The 19,487-nt window shown below is 34.0% G+C and overlaps 2 protein-coding genes across 2 annotated transcripts; both read right to left on the reverse strand.

The window, feature by feature from the left end:
* Positions 1 to 559: 559 nt before the first annotated feature.
* LOC119628643 (retrovirus-related Pol polyprotein from transposon opus) lies at positions 560 to 11,172 on the reverse strand. Its single transcript, XM_038011769.2, has 2 exons — positions 2,985 to 11,172; positions 560 to 1,044 (listed from the first exon to the last, which is right to left on the reverse strand). The coding sequence occupies exon 1, from the start codon at positions 11,170 to 11,172 to the stop codon at positions 7,444 to 7,446; it is 3,729 nt and encodes a 1,242-aa protein (XP_037867697.2). The 3' UTR covers positions 560 to 1,044; positions 2,985 to 7,443.
* A 1,825-nt stretch (positions 11,173 to 12,997) lies between these two features.
* On the reverse strand, positions 12,998 to 17,791 carry LOC119628644 (uncharacterized). The gene is made up of 2 exons (XM_062669126.1): positions 16,157 to 17,791; positions 12,998 to 16,065 (listed from the first exon to the last, which is right to left on the reverse strand). The coding sequence occupies exons 1-2, from the start codon at positions 17,789 to 17,791 to the stop codon at positions 16,057 to 16,059; spliced, it is 1,644 nt and encodes a 547-aa protein (XP_062525110.1). The 3' UTR covers positions 12,998 to 16,056.
* Between the last annotated feature and the right edge of the window lie 1,696 nt (positions 17,792 to 19,487).

The following is a 19,487-nucleotide window of genomic DNA, read 5'->3' on the forward strand; positions in this document are numbered from 1 at the left end:
CGCTGTATGTTGTAAATAAGATATTACTCACTTTTGGGTGTGAAGAGCTGGCCGCATACCATCAGCTGACCGACGTGTGTCTCGGGCGATGGCACACCTCGCAGCGCGGCTCTTTGCAGTTCTTTGTTTCACGACCTTCTCTTCGGCAGGCGTAACATTTCTTTGGTTGAAAGTCGGTCCCTCTTGCAACTGGAGCAACAGCACCTTCTCCATGTGGTAGCCATTCGCGGATGTGTAGTATAGTTGCGGTGGTGTATCGCACAATCTCTAGCCGACCCACGAAGACATATCTGCATGATGAACTGGCAGTCTTTGTTGTCCCATCCATATACGTGATCCAACTGGTCGATCTTGTGCAGCCATCCCTTGACGTTGCTAGATTTTTCATCCGGCCGGAACGTTGGAATAACCTCCGCATCGGTTTGGGTGACACGTCGCATTTTGTATCGCCTGTGTTTCTCAGCGGTCTCAAATCCGTCAATGTATGGGCCTGGCATAATCCCGCTTCTGAAGTATAAACGGATCCTCAGGGTGGCGGCGACAATTCAGACAATTTACATCCACACGAAATAATATATTCTCTTTAGTACACGTTATGGTGGGTAGAATACGAATGCAACAGAGATATGCTAACCGTCGGTATTTATACAATCATCTTGACCTATTTTAATACAAACTGAGTAGGTAATATTAAACATTGTTCATCTTAATTATTCTGCTGATTATTTACGTACAATTATTATTTAATAATATCGAATTATGTAACAAATAACATTAAGGCTTATTGCGCCGGAAGCTGTCAAGCGGAAGGCGCCAATAAAATATTATAAGTATAAAGAAAATATGAATGAACTATTTACTTGATTATGAAATTACTAATTATATTATAAGAATAATAAGTTCTATATATTTCCTAAGTTCGTAAATAATTTATTATGTGATGCCGGAAGTGTTGCTCGATAACATTCGGCCATCCTGTGTATGCCGTGTCCCACGGCGTTCAGCGCTGCTATTGGAGCCTGGTTTGTCGCTGGTGTATGGCACCTGAAATTGACATGTTTAAGCAGTAATTATATCTTGTATTATCTAATTCATACGACACACCTTTTATTTATCTTAGATCACACACACCTTTTATTTATCTTAGATCACACACACCTTTTATTTATCTTAGATCACACACACCTTTTATTTATCTTAGATCACACACACCTTTTATTTATCTTAGATCACACACACCTTTTATTTATCTTAGATCACACACACCTTTTATTTATCTTAGATCACACACACCTTTTATTTATCTTAGATCACACACACCTTTTATTTATCTTAGATCACACACACCTTTTATTTATCTTAGATCACACACACCTTTTATTTATCTTAGATCACACACACCTTTTATTTATCTTAGATCACACACACCTTTTATTTATCTTAGATCACACACACCTTTTATTTATCTTAGATCACACACACCTTTTATTTATCTTAGATCACACACACCTTTTATTTATCTTAGATCACACACACCTTTTATTTGTTGTACATCACACACACCTTTTATTTGTTGTACATCACACACCTTTTATTTGTTGTACATCACACACCTTTTATTTGTTGTACATCACACACCTTTTATTTGTTGTACATCACACACCTTTTATTTGTTGTACATCACACACCTTTTATTTGTTGTACATCACACAGCTTTTATTTGTTGTACATCACACAGCTTTTATTTGTTGTACATCACACAGCTTTTATTTGTTGTACATCACACAGCTTTTATTTGTTGTACATCACACAGCTTTTATTTGTTGTACATCACACAGCTTTTATTTGTTGTACATCACACAGCTTTTATTTGTTGTACATCACACAGCTTTTATTTGTTGTACATCACACAGCTTTTATTTGTTGTATATAACACAGCTTTTATTTGTTGTATATAACACAGCTTTTATTTGTTGTATATAACACAGCTTTTATTTGTTGTATATAACACAGCTTTTATTTGTTGTATATAACACAGCTTTTATTTGTTGTATATAACACAGCTTTTATTTGTTGTATATAACACAGCTTTTATTTGTTGTATATAACACAGCTTTTATTTTTTTGTATATAACACAGCTTTTATTTTTTTGTATATAACAGCTTTTTTTATTATTTTTTTACATCACACAGCTTTTATTGTTAACTGATGCAGCCTCTATCCTGAAATAGTTTGATTTTGTTTTATCAGATACTTGCAATTCTGAGTCAGTAGATTGGTCAAGTATCATAACGTTCATACTACTTTGTAGACTCATTTTTATTAGTAATAATTTCCACGCGTGCTTATTAATCAATTATGTTTCCATTCAATGATTTTGTCTCAGATATTAATTATTTTTAAAAAGCAATCTTTCGACCTTACAAGTCCACCCAAAAGTACATAGGACATGCAGCCCAGCTCAAAATATACAGAATTCATAAGAAATGTTTCATTAGTGTTAATATTGAGATAAACTTGTACCAAAGCAGCACTTTACTGTGATATTATACAGCTGTGTCCTAAATACATTGGACAAGTCTGTCTGTAATTTTATTTCACTAAGAGTACTATTAAAAGTTTCACTACTACCTACGAATTTAACAGAATTTTGTGATATTGATATTAATCATTGATTCTCCGATTATTAAATCTATATCAGCGATGTCGTAATTCGTTATTTCCACAAAGCCACAATAATGTTGTCTATATGAACATTCACGGGGATGTTCCTAAAGAGGTCGACGAGTATGAGCCTCCAAAACCTCTCATTGTAACCACGGAAGACAATCTTTAATTTTTTTAACTTATCAGCATATGCCACACAGAATATTTAATTTGCTGCCCATGTCTATGTATGCAATGAGACTAGAGCCATTAATTAACACTATTTTTTTTGCAAATCTATGCATACGCTGTATGTTGTAAATAAGATATTACTCACTTTTGGGTGTGAAGAGCTGGCCGCATACCATCAGCTGACCGACGTGTGTCTCGGGCGATGGCACACCTCGCAGCGCGGCTCTTTGCAGTTCTTTGTTTCACGACCTTCTCTTCGGCAGGCGTAACATTTCTTTGGTTGAAAGTCGGTCCCTCTTGCAACTGGAGCAACAGCACCTTCTCCATGTGGTAGCCATTCGCGGATGTGTAGTATAGTTGCGGTGGTGTATCGCACAATCTCTAGCCGACCCACGAAGACATATCTGCATGATGAACTGGCAGTCTTTGTTGTCCCATCCATATACGTGATCCAACTGGTCGATCTTGTGCAGCCATCCCTTGACGTTGCTAGATTTTTCATCCGGCCGGAACGTTGGAATAACCTCCGCATCGGTTTGGGTGACACGTCGCATTTTGTATCGCCTGTGTTTCTCAGCGGTCTCAAATCCGTCAATGTATGGGCCTGGCATAATCCCGCTTCTGAAGTATAAACGGATCCTCAGGGTGGCGGCGACAATTCAGACAATTTACATCCACACGAAATAATATATTCTCTTTAGTACACGTTATGGTGGGTAGAATACGAATGCAACAGAGATATGCTAACCGTCGGTATTTATACAATCATCTTGACCTATTTTAATACAAACTGAGTAGGTAATATTAAACATTGTTCATCTTAATTATTCTGCTGATTATTTACGTACAATTATTATTTAATAATATCGAATTATGTAACAAATAACATTAAGGCTTATTGCGCCGGAAGCTGTCAAGCGGAAGGCGCCAATAAAATATTATAAGTATAAAGAAAATATGAATGAACTATTTACTTGATTATGAAATTACTAATTATATTATAAGAATAATAAGTTCTATATATTTCCTAAGTTCGTAAATAATTTATTATGTGAGGCCGGAAGTGTTGCTCGATAACAAGATCTAAAAACAGATCAAACAGTTTATATTCTCACTGATACATAATAATAATTAATTAAGAGAGTTATACTCTGATAGAATTTTCACATTGTTTTAATGAATGATGTCATATTTTAAATTCCATAATATTTCACAGAAAGACTATGTTACTATTATCTAATTAGTGATGGAAAATCGTAGGGTTGGCCCGCATGGATGGACATCACAATCTTGCCTGTTCCGCTCGCGAAGCAATCACGCCTTCCGGATCTTTTTTTTTCCCTGCCTATGCTATCAGCATAGGCAGGAAAGTTGTAGTTGGTAGATTTTGCGAAGCACTGCTCTTGCTAGGGTCAGTGCTAGCATTAATCCGGTTTGAGCCCTGTGAGCTCACCTACTAGTTAAGGTTACGCTGAAATAGCCTCTCAAGGCTATCAGCATAAGTAAGAAAAAAAGTCTTATAAGGAACTACGTTCCAAAAAACATCATTCAAATGTTCAATGACCGCTTCTTAGTTTTTTTTTCTATTCACCTTCCAACACAGCTATTAGTACTATATTAAAAACTTAAGCTTCAATGATTTTGTTTTAAACAACAATAATACGAGAATAACAATATTTCTTAACAAAACAAACAATAGCTCGGAGTAAGAACGCATGAAATGATCAAACAAAAGAGAATTATTTTTAAAGTTTCTGGTTTGTTTTTACGTAAAGTTAGTAAGTATCTCTGTTTACAGCCGCCGATTGTTCGTACGCCTTTCCCACTAACTTTAAGGCTTCGTCAAACAGTAATTAGCGCGCGTCAGAGCGCTAAACTGACGGCGCGCTATGACGCGGAGATGTGTTGTACTACTATGGTAAAATACCGTCAAACAGCCCCAGCGCTATAAGTACACACCGCTCTGTCGCGGCGTTAGGACGCTTTGACGTCAGGCGTTGTAATTTTTTACAAATTTTATTTTAGCGTCCGAGTGAATGTGTATTAAAATACTAGATAATGCCCGAAAAAATGATATAAATAGTTAGAAAATACCCATGCTTATACAATGCCACATCTGAATCACTCGATATCTTATTACTTTTAAATTTTTACACTGCTATCGAAAGGCACTATGATTTGTCGAATGCGTTGCGTCAAGGAGCGTTATACTCATTAGTCAATTGGTGTGACATGAAAAGAGCGCGACGTTAAAACGCGGCGCTAAGTACGCGTTCTGTTTGACGAAGCCTTTACTATTAGAAGATTCCTTGATAAATCTATCAGCCTCTTGAGTTTATCTACCAGCCAGTTCGTAGCTGGAATAGCCTCTTAGGCTACCAGCGAAAAGGTAGGGGGAAAAACAGCTAACGTACTAAGGAGCAAAAAGCGGTTTCAAATAATGTTTTAGAAGCTTATTTAGAAAAACAAATCGTTGATCTCAAAATATTTTTAAATTAATACGTGAATAAAAAACTTTGTATCCCTTTTTACGAAAATTGCGCGGACGGAGGAGTATGAAATTTTCCACACTTATAGAGAATATAGAGAAGAAGTGCACAATGCTAATATTTTTTTTAAATAATGCATAAAAGATACATTAAATCAATAAAGAAAACATTACACACACTACATACCATGTATTTGACGCACACACGCATGCATACTATTTATTGTCTAACTTTTGTTCTTGACGTCTGTTGTCAAATTGAGAGTAGATAGTCAAGTTGCGGGCCACGCGGAGTACGTTTTAAAAAATAGAAATTATATTTTATGAACGTTTATTCCGTACCAAATCTGACTTAAGACTAACTTATTACTAATCTTAATCTAACGGGAAGGGCATCGGACCACCGGTCCAGCGGATGCCGTCGTCTGCGAATTCCACAATTCAGCAGTTGAGTTCGCCGAAGATCTGCCTTTGCAGACATGCGTCAGCAGAGGTGCCCGACGTAACTCCTCCCTCCTTAAGAACGGAGTTCTCTGTTTCAGGAGAACTACGTACTGAAATCTTACAAAATTTCATACGGAACTTATATACTAAGGCACATAACATGAAAGTTATTAAAATTACATAGATGCAAAGAGTCCAAACGCTAACACTTTTCACACGGATAATTGCCTTTTCACTGTTTTCACAACCACTAACACTTTTCTTCAGGGCGAATGAGAGGATCTTCAAGTCTGTAAGATCGACGTCTTCCAGGTGCACTGGTTCTGCAGTTTTTATTTTACTCGTTGAATCAAGTAGGGGTAAATTGAGCATCGGTGATTTTGTATATTCTACATTTTCCACATTGGTTTGGCGCATTTTCAGAGTTATATTTCGGATCTTAATTTCACAGGGGTCATCAAGGGTGAGTATATAGGTGCCTTGGATTTTCTGTCGGGATATTTCTTCAGGACAGGTTTTGGTGAGTAATGTCTCATCTCCAGCGTATAAAATCCATTGGTTTTGTTGTAGAATCTGAATTTTGATGTCTTCTATAATTACTGGAATTTGAATGCATGATTTCACGTTTTCTACGTACATCATTAGATCAGTTATGCAGGGGTCTTGTATGAATTGTAGCATCTCATCGTTGATGCAGATGAAGCTGGCCTCGTCGATTTCCTGGCATGGCTGGGCAAGCAGTCTGATCTTCAACCCTTTCGCTAAGAGGTAGGGATATTTTGGAAGGATAATTACTGTGGGATTTTTAGATACGGGCAATGGTATTAGCTTATAATAGATATAGCTTTCCTTTTCGATCAAAGGTATTTCCAAAACGTAGGTAATTTGGCTCTTCTTAAAATAAGCCTTAAGTGTTATCGTTTGCTCTATCTTAACTAAATTTTCTAAAATAGGGGTATAAACTAATTTATCTTTCTTATGAATATTTTCAAGTAAACTTAATAATTTGTTTGAATCAATAATGGATTGATGTAATATTCCTAATCTACTAAGTGCAAAACTAGTTTCTATTTCACTTAGTTTAACATGAATCGTCTGAAGGTTATGGTATATTTTATTGTATGCGGATATGATTTGAACTTCAAAGTGTTCAATTCGTAAATTTTCAGTATAATTTTGCCACAATGTTGCAATTTCTCTATTCAATCGAATGAGGTTTCTATTTAAGGTAATGGTTGAATTAGATAGAATTTGCACCATTTCAGAGATTAACGTTATTTTTTTATCATTAGCGTCTTGATCTGATTTTATTTCACTAATTAATTTATCGTATTTTATGGCATCATCGTGATCCAGATTTCCTGTAATGATTTTAATTAATGATCCAATTGGGTTAATCAGTCCGCGTTTGATTTTAAAGGTAGGAGTGATTTGTTCGAATTTGCTTACTGTTAGATTTTGCATATATTCTACTTGTTCTCTTACATCTATAAAATTATAAGTAAAGTTCTTAATAAACTTAACACTAACTAAACTATTTAGTTCCCTGAAACATTGAATATTAATATCTAAGTCTTCTCTAATAGGTTTAAAGTCCAATACTCTTGCTATTATCCACTTGTCTTTGCTCAAAACAGCAGTGCCTTCCCTGACGGGTAAAACTCCGGGATTGTTACTTAATACCTGAAGTTGAATGGCGTGGACTTGCATCGTCATGATCGTCATCAGGAGGACGCGGAGGTGCCTGTGAAGGGCGTTTAATGTTTTTTAGTGGAACTTTTGTACTGCGTTCTTTTATTTGAACGGGAACTGTGTTTCTGACTATGTCATCTGTAACTATAGCTTTTTGGTAACGCGGCTTATCTTTGCTAATTCTTTTATTTGTGTTTTTGGAAAATATGGTGTCTCCTGGTTTAATATTAAATTCTGTTTCTCCTGCTCTTTTTTCATTTCGTTTTTCCTTCATTTTTATTGTTTGTTCCGAAATATGTTTGTATAAAAATTTAGTTCTTTTTGCGTGTTCTTTTATTAATTGTTGTATATATTGCTTATTAAAGTCGGCATCAAAAGTATTTCTAGAGTCTGTGTGACCTAGGAATATCTCGAATGGGGTGTAGCCAGTACTGGAGTGAATTGACTGATTATAGGCCATAATAGCATAGGTCATTATGGATGCTGCATCCGTGTATTTTTGTTCGTATTTAGCCAATCTATATATTTCTAGTATTGTGGAATGGAACCTTTCTATGAGTCCCATGGAGTTCGGGTTGTTAGGTGTACTGATGTGTAAATCTATTTTGTAAAATGCTAAGAGTTCTTTTAGAAGTGCATTATTAAATTCTGTACCAGGATCCGAGCTAATTTTTTGGGGTATCCCATAAAATGAAAAGTATTTTATTAGGGCTCGTACTATTTCAGGAGTAGATCGGTTTGTAATTTCTAGTGCTTGTCCCAGTTTGCTGAAGGCGTCAATAATAGTAAGATAGTAATGTCCTTCGATAGTAAATAAGTCGATAAAAAGTTCTTCTAAAGGTTTAGTCTGTGTCTGTGTTAATTGTAGTGTAGGTCTGAGAGGTTTCCTGTCGTATTTCATACGTTTACATACTTCACAAGAGTTTATGACACTTGAAACGGTTTGTTCCATTTTATGCCAAAAGTATGTGCGTTTAATGTGTGTAAGTGTTTCTCTTATACCTCGGTGACATGTTTTACCTGTATGATATTTTTCAACGATTTCTTTTTGTTCTAATTCATTTTCAATAAAAACTACTCTTTTAGTGCATTCGAAAAATTGTACCATTTCCTTTTTGAATAAAAAGATTACTGCTTCTGTAAATTGTCTCCTATGTTGGTCATCTTCGAAATAAATGAAGTATTTAGTGTTGTTCTTTATGTATTCCTTAAGAAACTGTTTAACGAGGTCAGGTCGATTAACTGGTAGGTGGACTTCTAAAATTCTTTGTTTTTCTCTAGACATATTTTTAACTGAGAGTTTGTCGATAAGCCATGTATAGACTAAAATTTGATTTGGTTTTGTATCTATGGCTTCTTGTAAGATAGGAATACCTTTCGATTCTGTATCTTGTGCGGAATGAGCAGTTTCTGTGTTACTAGGTGAACCTTCGGATGCGGTCAGGGTGGAACTAGAGTATGGTATTGAGTAAGGTGAGCGACAATGGGCTGTTAAAGTTCGCTCAGAGTCTGTGTCGGAAATAGACATAGTTTCTAAATTTTCCTCGGGTTCTCTACGCAAATTTTCTATTTCTTTAATAATTTCTTTTACACGTTTATTTCTATTTATATCTTTGTCAACGTTTACTTTCATTGAGCTATTATCTTTGTCTAAGGCATTTATTTTAATACGCGATAAGGCGTCTGCGTTATTATTCAGTTTTCCACTTTTATGGATGATGTTAAAGTCGTATTCTGATAGTCTAAGTCTCCAACGGGTCAGTCTACTGTTTGTCTCTTTAAGGGTATTAAGCCAAGTGAGGGGTTTATGATCAGTCACAATTGTAAATTTTCTACCATAAAGATAGGGTCGAAAATGTTTGACTGCCCAAACGATTGCAAGCAATTCCTTTTCAGTTACACTATACCGTGTTTCAGCATCATTTAAAGTTCGGCTGGCATACGCCACAGGTTTGTCATTTCCTACTGTTCCTTGTGATAATATTGCACCGAGAGCGAATTCTGAAGCGTCTGTTGTTAATATATATGGTTTTTCAGGGTCTGGATATTGTAAGATAGGGGCATTTACTAATAACTCTTTACATTTTTGGAAGGCGGCTATATATTTTTCGTCGTCTATTGGCATTGAACGTTTCTTTTTTAATCTAGCGGTCATAGGTTGTGTAATCTTTGCAAAGTCTTTTATGAAACGTCTATAATAACCAATTAGTCCTAAGAAACTTTTTATTTCGGTAGTAGTACGGGGTAGGGGGTAGTTTAAAACTGCTTTAATCTTATCATTATTAGGCTTAAGGCCATTGCTCGTGATTGTATGTCCTAAGTATAGAACTTCTTTCCTCAAAAATTCTGACTTGTCTAATTGTACCTTAAGGTTGGTTTTTCGAAGTCTGTCAAAAATGGTCCTTAATTTGTCTAAATGTTCTTGAAGGCTAGACGAATAGACGATAATATCATCTAAATATACTAGGCAGTGTATTCCTTGTAGTCCTCGCAGCACATTATCGATGGTTCTTTGAAAAGTAGCCGGAGCTGTCTTAAGTCCGAAGGGCATACGAGTAAACTCATAATGTCCTGTATTTGTGCTAAATGCGGTTTTTTGTCTGTCCTTTTCAGCGACTTCAATTTGATGGTAACCACTAGCTAAATCTAGGGTAGAGAAGTAACAGCTGCGTCCTAATTTGTCAAATAAGTCTGTAATATTTGGTAATGGGTATTTGTCATCGATGGTAATTTCATTAAGTTTACGGTAATCTATTACAAGTCTATATTTCTTTTCATTACTAGCGTCCATTTTTTTTGGTACTAGGTGCACGGGTGCACTCCAGGGTGAGTGAGAGTGAGTTACTATATTATTTTCTAACATTTTCTCAACCTGTCTATTTATTTCGTCGTTAATCACTTGGGGCTGTCTATATGGTCGTATAAAAATAGGGTCTTCGTTACGAGTGCGAATGTGGTGTTTAACATCGTTGGTAAAAGTCAAGGGTAGTTTTTCAGAATAAAATATATCTTTATATTCTGAGCAGAGTTTACGAATGTATGTTTTCTCCTCTTCATTCATGTGATCTAATCGTAATTTATTATTTAAATTTTCGGTTAATATACTATCTACGTCTATGTTTGTCATGTCAATGTCAGTTATATTGTTAATTTCACATGTGTCACTATTGTATTCAGTTACGGTTACTGGTGTAAGGAAATTTAAAGTTACTTCGCGGTCTTTAATGTTTTGTATGACCGTCGTCGCGAAACCGTTTTCGCATCTTACTATTGCACTAGGCATTCTAACTCCATCACAAAATATTTTATAATTCATTATTGCTTGTCCGTTCCGTAGGTTTGTAGGTAACCTAACTCTTTGTTCACAACGTGGGGCTATTTTAATTGAACAACCGGGATTATATATTATAGGTATTTTAGTGGTATTTGTATGTAGTAATAAATTTTTCATATCAATTTTTGTATCTAGCTGTTTTAGTAGATCACTTCCTATTAGTCCGTCGTAACGTCCGTCTACGTCATATATATAAAATTTATGCATATCGTCACTATTAAAGGTTGGAAATAATGGTATATATATTACTTCGTCGTGCTTACTAGTTGCGTGTGTGCTAATTACTTCAAAGGGTTCATAGTACTTAAAATTTTCGAAATATTTAGTAACCAGCTTAGGGCTAATAAATGAGCGTGAACTTCCGGTATCTATCATAAATTTACCATTGATTTCAGGGATGTTAATATATGGTAATTTTAATGCGTTACAATTTAAGTTTATTATCTCGGGGGTTGGTTGTTGGTAATTATGTGAAAATTTTCTTCTACGGGGTCGTATTCTTCGGTTTGATCAGTTTTTATTGCTTCAAACTCTTCCATTACTTCTGTATTACTATAATCATCGTATGAAGGGTTCTGAATTTCAGAATGGTTATAATTATTATCGTCATCGTTTAAGTTGTATAATTCGTTCATGCGTATTCCTAATGGCTTAGCGGTACGCATACTAACATCAGTCGGTCCGTTCCTAGGTTGTAACACCTGTGGGGGACGATATCCGAATTGTTGGGGTTTATAACCGAATTGGGGGTTATTTTGATTTAAGTGGGGTCGGTAACCGAATTGAGGTTGATTTAAGTTTGGCTTGTAACCAAATTGATTTTGGTTCAAAGGTGGTCGATATCCAAAATGAGTTTGATTTTGAGGTCGATATCCGAATTGTTGCGTTTGTGGTAATTTTATTTGTTTGCTAGCGGGAATTCCAAATTTAAATTTATTTTGCTGTTGAGGTTGATTTGACATGGTTGCGACATTCTGTGGAATACCGAATTTATACTGAGGCTGTGTGTTACTAACGAAATGAGGTTTTATTACGTTTTTATCTGAAAACTGAAAATTGTTGAACGGTTGAGGTCTAGGAGCCGTACACTGGGTATTTTGTTGTTTTAACATTTTATTGCGTGAACTATATTGGTACATAAAGTTAACTTCTTCTAATACTATACTTAGTGCTTTTTCTAACGAATCACATCCTTTTAATCTAACTATACGAAGAAGGTCCTCCGGTAGATTATATAAGAACACATTCATAGACATGTTGTCATATATTATCACTTTACTTTTACGAAGGCTATCATCCTGTATTAAATTTACTTTTGCAATCAAAGTACTTTTAATATGCTGTATTCTATTACAGAAATCTAGATACGATTCTCCGTTATTAATTTTTAAAGTTTCTAATTCTATTGCAATACATTCTTCCGAACGTGGATCTCCGAAATGTTGTTCTAGGGCTGTTTTTAATGAGTCCCAAGTATCTAAATCTTGTCTTTCGCTAATAAGAGCTGCGGCTTTCCCACACAATCGGGATGTCACAACATGAAATATATATAAGTCCTGTTCTCTACTATCATCTACACGACACAATCGAATTACATATTCACATTTTCTAATAAATAAATTTAATAACTTTTCGTCACCGTCGAATTTGGGGATGACGTTAGCAATTTCACGTGGTATCTGAGATATGTTGAACATGTTAATTTATTTTAATAATTAATTTGTTTAAATAAAATCGAAATAATTTTAATAAGTATGTCGTATAAAATTTTGTAATTCTTATAACTAAAAGTAAATTTCAATATTCTTTAATTTTATGTATTATTTGTAATTTTATTAATTTTACACTTAATTCCTAACTAAAAGAAAACTAAAAACACCTTTCGAATTTTGGAAATAGCGCTCTGTCTTCTAGAAAAACGTATAACTATTATACTAAGGAATGGAATGGAATGAAAATAGCGATTAGGGTCTACTCACAGACTGTCCATATCCTCGGGGTGAATCTCAAGCAGATGGTGGTGACTTCCGGAGCTGTTGTGGTCGTGTTGTCTTGACGAATTTATTTTGTTCGAATTTCCGTTAAACGCGTAAAAACGTACGTCGCGATTACTTCCAGATTGAGTTCGCGATCGCGGAAATCCTACCGGCTGCGCCAGTCAAGTTGCGGGCCACGCGGAGTACGTTTTAAAAAATAGAAATTATATTTTATGAACGTTTATTCCGTACCAAATCTGACTTAAGACTAACTTATTACTAATCTTAATCTAACGGGAAGGGCATCGGACCACCGGTCCAGCGGATGCCGTCGTCTGCGAATTCCACAATTCAGCAGTTGAGTTCGCCGAAGATCTGCCTTTGCAGACATGCGTCAGCAGAGGTGCCCGACGTAACTAGATTATATATTGTTTGTCTTTGTTAATATTTTTTATAGTGTAGTTTTGGCCAAATTTGTGATTATAGAAGTATAAAATACAATCATAATAGTGTACAAACTTACAATTCCAATTAATTATAGTCGAATTTCGACTGCTGCGGGACCTCTAGTATTTTTAAATTCGTCAATGACAAATAAAATTTGTACGACATAAATCGAGCGATTATTTGCCAAATGAACATTCATCATGGTTATCGCGTTCTCTTCGATCCGACTTCCTTTCACCCTTAAGGGCAATTGTTACGATAGAAGCCTTCAGGTTTTTGAACGCGCAATTTATCGTGCCCTGTTTCAGGGACCCGTAGATTTCCAGCTAACGAACTAGTCCGTTTTTACGAAGACTTCGGGAGTATAATTTGAAAAATTACGTACATTTGTTAAGATAAAAAAAAAAGCTTTTCTACAAAGCTAAGTTCTAAATTACTTAGAACTTAGCTTTGGCGTTTTTTTTTTGTTGTTGATAATTTACCAAATTAATTTTATTCATTTACTAAAAGAATCCAATTCATTTCGGATTTAGTTGAGATTCAAATTAAATTTCTCAGTGTCCATTTTACTTATTTAAAGACGCGCGTATAAAAATTGTATTACTTAGATTAAATCTATAAGTGTATTATCATCGAATATACAATCTGTAATGGCGGTGAATAAAGGCATCTGTAATAATACTGAAAGCATGCATATATTATTATATTTGTTGGAGAAGCCATAATTATTAAAACCATCGTCAGACATTGTAGGGGCGAATAGGGTGGGTGATTGAGCTAAGAGAAATATTGAGTACAACAAATTTTTTTTTTTGCTTAGATGGTTGGACGCTCTCACAGCCCACCTGGTGTTAAGTTGTTACTGGAGCCCATAGACATCTACAACGCAAATGCGCCACCCACCTTGAGATACAAGTTTTAAGGTCTCAAGTATAGCTACAACGGCTGCCTCACCCTTCAAACCGAAACGCATTACTGCTTCACGGCTGAAATTGGCAAAGTGGTCCATCCAAATACTGTCGATCTTGAAACTTGATGGGTAGCTATAATATAATGACGATCGTACATACTCGCCGAGCATAAGTCATGGACAAGCTCTGAATCAGTTGAAATGCGGCCACGTTCGCGCACATTCAAAGTTATTTTAAGTATCTTTTATATGTAAATTACTTATTCTTATTTATGTGTAAAGAAGCATAATTTTTAAGTTTGAATTTTTAATAATTATTATTTTATTACATTACATTGTGTATTAATTTTATGTATATTTACGAATATGACTGTACCTATGTTTGTGTGTGTGTATGTGTGTATATGTATGTGTACATATATATATATTTCACTGGATTGGTACACGGCGCGTAAATCGTTTCCAAATGATTCTTGTCCACCTGATGGTTGTCCGGAAGAGATCGCTCTTAGCGATAAGACCGCCAATTGTACTTTTTTGTAACTAATGTATCGCACTGTTTATTTGTTTTTTGGTGTACAATAAAGCATACTCTCTCTCTCTCATGGGATTTGAGTTACAACTGGGCTTTGCCATTCAGCTGTTAGATAGTATTATTATCAATATTGTCGTCCATAATTATTATAAAATATTTTTCGTGTATCTCAGGAATGTGGACAAGATAGGACTATTATAACAAATTACATTATTATTTTAGCAACGTTTCGGTCTTTTATTAGACCTTCATCAGGCATCTGAAAATTACACATAATTGATAACCTACAATACAAAAACAACAATTGTCCAAACTACCATATTTACCATAATATGAATTTAAATAATCTCTATCATACACTGCACAATTGTCTCAGACATCAGAGACTAATACAAATCTACAAAGCCACTAAATTATTTAATTACTATTTTTTGATTCCGGAAACAAAGCCAACACGACACATAAAATTGCTAATTGCGTGACAAAGGTTAGCCCACTATTGAAACTTCAGTACATAGACTATACTTTACAATATTTTATACTAGCGCAAACCTCGCTAAGTATCAAATTCAAATATATCTGAAATGAAGGTTATTTTTTTCTATTAGATTTATACTCTTTTAATATATCATTATATAAAATACTTAAATTGTTAGTGTCTGTTCGTTTGTTCACAGTATCATTAGTTTTTATAAAGATCATTTCACTAACATTACGTTTCCACCAATTCATTTCTTTATCCAAGATTTCTATCTTATCAAACTTAAAATTATGATGTTGGTCAAAGTGGTGGGTTGCTAATGCTGTTTTATTCTCTTTTAATATATTAATATTTTTACAATCATAAATGTGTTGTTTTACTCTATTACTCAAATACTGCCTAGTTTGTCCAACACAGCATAAGTCACACGAACAAGGTATTTTATACACTATTCCAGTTTGTTGTTGTTTATTTACTGGATCTTTTAACTTAGAATAGATTGAATTAACTCTTAAGATGTTATAAAATGCTAATCTTACATGAGTTCCTATAAAAACTCTGTTTAATTTATGTGATAATTCTGCTATATAAGGAAACCGACAATATCTAATGTTATTATTATTTGAGTTGACCAAACTCCTTGGTTTATTATTTAAGTTCTCTTTAAATTTATTTATAACACTGTCTACTAATGGTATTTCATAATTATTATTCAACAATATGTTACGAATCTTACTAAAATTAATTTCATAAAAATCACTACTACTTAACTTTGTCATTCTATCAAGTAAACCTTTTATCATACCTATCTTCTGAGACCGAGGATGATTTGAATTCCAATTTAATAGCCGACCTGAACTAATGGGTTTGACAAACCAATCAGTTATCAATTTATCATTTGATCTTTTGACTAACACATCTAGAAAAGATAAACTATCATCCTTTTCTACTTCCATGGTAAATTGTATATTATTGTCAAAGCTATTAAATAACTCTAAGATATTATTTACTTCCGACTCCGGTATGGCTGCGATAGTATCATCCACGTATAACTTTAAGAAGTGAATTTCAAACGGTAGAATCTTCAATATCTGATCGATGACATAGTTCATAACGATGTTAGCTATGACTGGACTTGCAGGGTTTCCCATACTGCTGCCTTCCGTTTGTGCATAGAACTCTCCTTGATATACAAAGTAACTTGAATCATAACAAAACGTAATGAGGTCAACTAACACACTCTTAGGAATTTTTACTAAATGCTTCATGTTATCCCAAGTTTCCTCAATTACTTTAAGAATCAAGTCACGACGTACATTCGTGAACAATGACACTACATCCAATGAAATCAGTACATAATTCTTCGGTAAGCTAACCTTTCTACTAAATGTCACGAAGTCAAATGAATTTTTTACATTATATTGAAACTTCTCAATCACTGGAGTCAGTATTTCATGTAGGAACCGTGCCAGGCTGTAACTCGGGGAATTAACACAACTGACCACTGGACGCAAACAACAAGTCTCCTTATGTGTTTTCCTCAAACCATAAATCCTGGGTGCAACAGTATACTTTGCTTTCAGATGTTTACCTTGTTGTTCCTCAACAATTTTTGCTACTACTAACTTGTTCACTAAACTGTTTGCAACTTTTTGCCATTTATTTGTAGGATCCTTTTTCAGTAATTTATATGTCACCTTGTCATTCAACATCTTTCTCATTTCAGTGTCATACTCAGTTTTTAACATTATCACTGTTGTGTTCCCTTTATCCGCTCTTGCAACTATTAAGTCCGGTCTCTCTTTTAGAAATTTTCGAGTAATATATAAATTTTTTATTAATACTGTATGATTTAGTCTATCATTTTTTTTTTTTGTTTTTGTTTTTTTGTAATAGTTAGAAATTACATTAATCGCTTTAGATCTCAAATTATTCTTAACAATATCTTTTCCTTCATCGTTACAATCATCCAACTGTACAGCTTCAATTCCAAATTCTAAATCCTTAATCACAGTTGGTATCACCTTCCACTTTTCTTTTATTTCTATACCAAACTTAGGTTCTAAGTTCAATATCATTTCTACTTCAGTTGGTAGCTGTACATCTGTATAATTGTAAATATGTTTACTCTTGCTTGATAATGTATGACGGTTTATTTTTTGTTTAATTAATATATCAAATTTTTTAATGTTGGTATTTTTTATCTTATTAAAATTATATTCATATCTTTTGTTGATCATTACCACACATCTTCTAAATAACTGTTCTGAGACCAAACCTTTAACTTTATCCTCCATGTCTACTATCCGTTTATTTTGTTGCTCTAATTTCCATAGTGTCACCTTTATCTCCAGACTCAATATCGAACCTTGAAAACCCGTAATCAATCTATCCGACATCTTCTTAAAAGGATGATCCTCAATATTTAATGATAAAATACATTTCATATTATTACTGATATGTTTAGGAATAATATTATTTGTACGGCATTTTAGTAAGAAAATTTTTCTGTTATGTAATGATGCCAATTTAATTATGCTATTCGACCATTCCTTTACTGATCTTACTACTTCATCTCCATGTGCAATTCTCATTACTTGAAAAAAACCCCTCGGTAAATTACTATTATCAATATTGTCGTCCATAATTATTATAAAATATTTTTCGTGTATCTCAGGAATGTGGACAAGATAGGACTATTATAACAAATTACATTATTATTTTAGCAACGTTTCGGTCTTTTATTAGACCTTCATCAGGCATCTGAAAATTACACATAATTGATAACCTACAATACAAAAACAACAATTGTCCAAACTACCATATTTACCATAATATGAATTTAAATAATCTCTATCATACACTGCACAATTGTCTCAGACATCAGAGACTAATACAAATCTACAAAGCCACTAAATTATTTAATTACTAGTTTTTTGATTCCGGAAACAAAGCCAACACGACACATAAAATTGCTAATTGCGTGACAAAGGTTAGCCCACTATTGAAACTTCAGTACATAGACTATACTTTACAATATTTTATACTAGCGCAAACCTCGCTAAGTATCAAATTCAAATATATCTGAAATGAAGGTTATTTTTTTCTATTAGATTTATACTCTTTTAATATATCATTATATAAAATACTTAAATTGTTAGTGTCTGTTCGTTTGTTCACAGTATCATTAGTTTTTATAAAGATCATTTCACTAACATTACGTTTCCACCAATTCATTTCTTTATCCAAGATTTCTATCTTATCAAACTTAAAATTATGATGTTGGTCAAAGTGGTGGGTTGCTAATGCTGTTTTATTCTCTTTTAATATATTAATATTTTTACAATCATAAATGTGTTGTTTTACTCTATTACTCAAATACTGCCTAGTTTGTCCAACACAGCATAAGTCACACGAACAAGGTATTTTATACACTATTCCAGTTTGTTGTTGTTTATTTACTGGATCTTTTAACTTAGAATAGATTGAATTAACTCTTAAGATGTTATAAAATGCTAATCTTACATGAGTTCCTATAAAAACTCTGTTTAATTTATGTGATAATTCTGCTATATAAGGAAACCGACAATATCTAATGTTATTATTATTTGAGTTGACCAAACTCCTTGGTTTATTATTTAAGTTCTCTTTAAATTTATTTATAACACTGTCTACTAATGGTATTTCATAATTATTATTCAACAATATGTTACGAATCTTACTAAAATTAATTTCATAAAAATCACTACTACTTAACTTTGTCATTCTATCAAGTAAACCTTTTATCATACCTATCTTCTGAGACCGAGGATGATTTGAATTCCAATTTAATAGCCGACCTGAACTAATGGGTTTGACAAACCAATCAGTTATCAATTTATCATTTGATCTTTTGACTAACACATCTAGAAAAGATAAACTATCATCCTTTTCTACTTCCATGGTAAATTGTATATTATTGTCAAAGCTATTAAATAACTCTAAGATATTATTTACTTCCGACTCCGGTATGGCTGCGATAGTATCATCCACGTATAACTTTAAGAAGTGAATTTCAAACGGTAGAATCTTCAATATCTGATCGATGACATAGTTCATAACGATGTTAGCTATGACTGGACTTGCAGGGTTTCCCATACTGCTGCCTTCCGTTTGTGCATAGAACTCTCCTTGATATACAAAGTAACTTGAATCATAACAAAACGTAATGAGGTCAACTAACACACTCTTAGGAATTTTTACTAAATGCTTCATGTTATCCCAAGTTTCCTCAATTACTTTAAGAATCAAGTCACGACGTACATTCGTGAACAATGACACTACATCCAATGAAATCAGTAC

This window comes from Bombyx mori, chromosome 6 (assembly GCF_030269925.1).
Source record: "Bombyx mori chromosome 6, ASM3026992v2".
NCBI classification, from domain to species: Eukaryota; Metazoa; Arthropoda; class Insecta; order Lepidoptera; family Bombycidae; genus Bombyx; species Bombyx mori.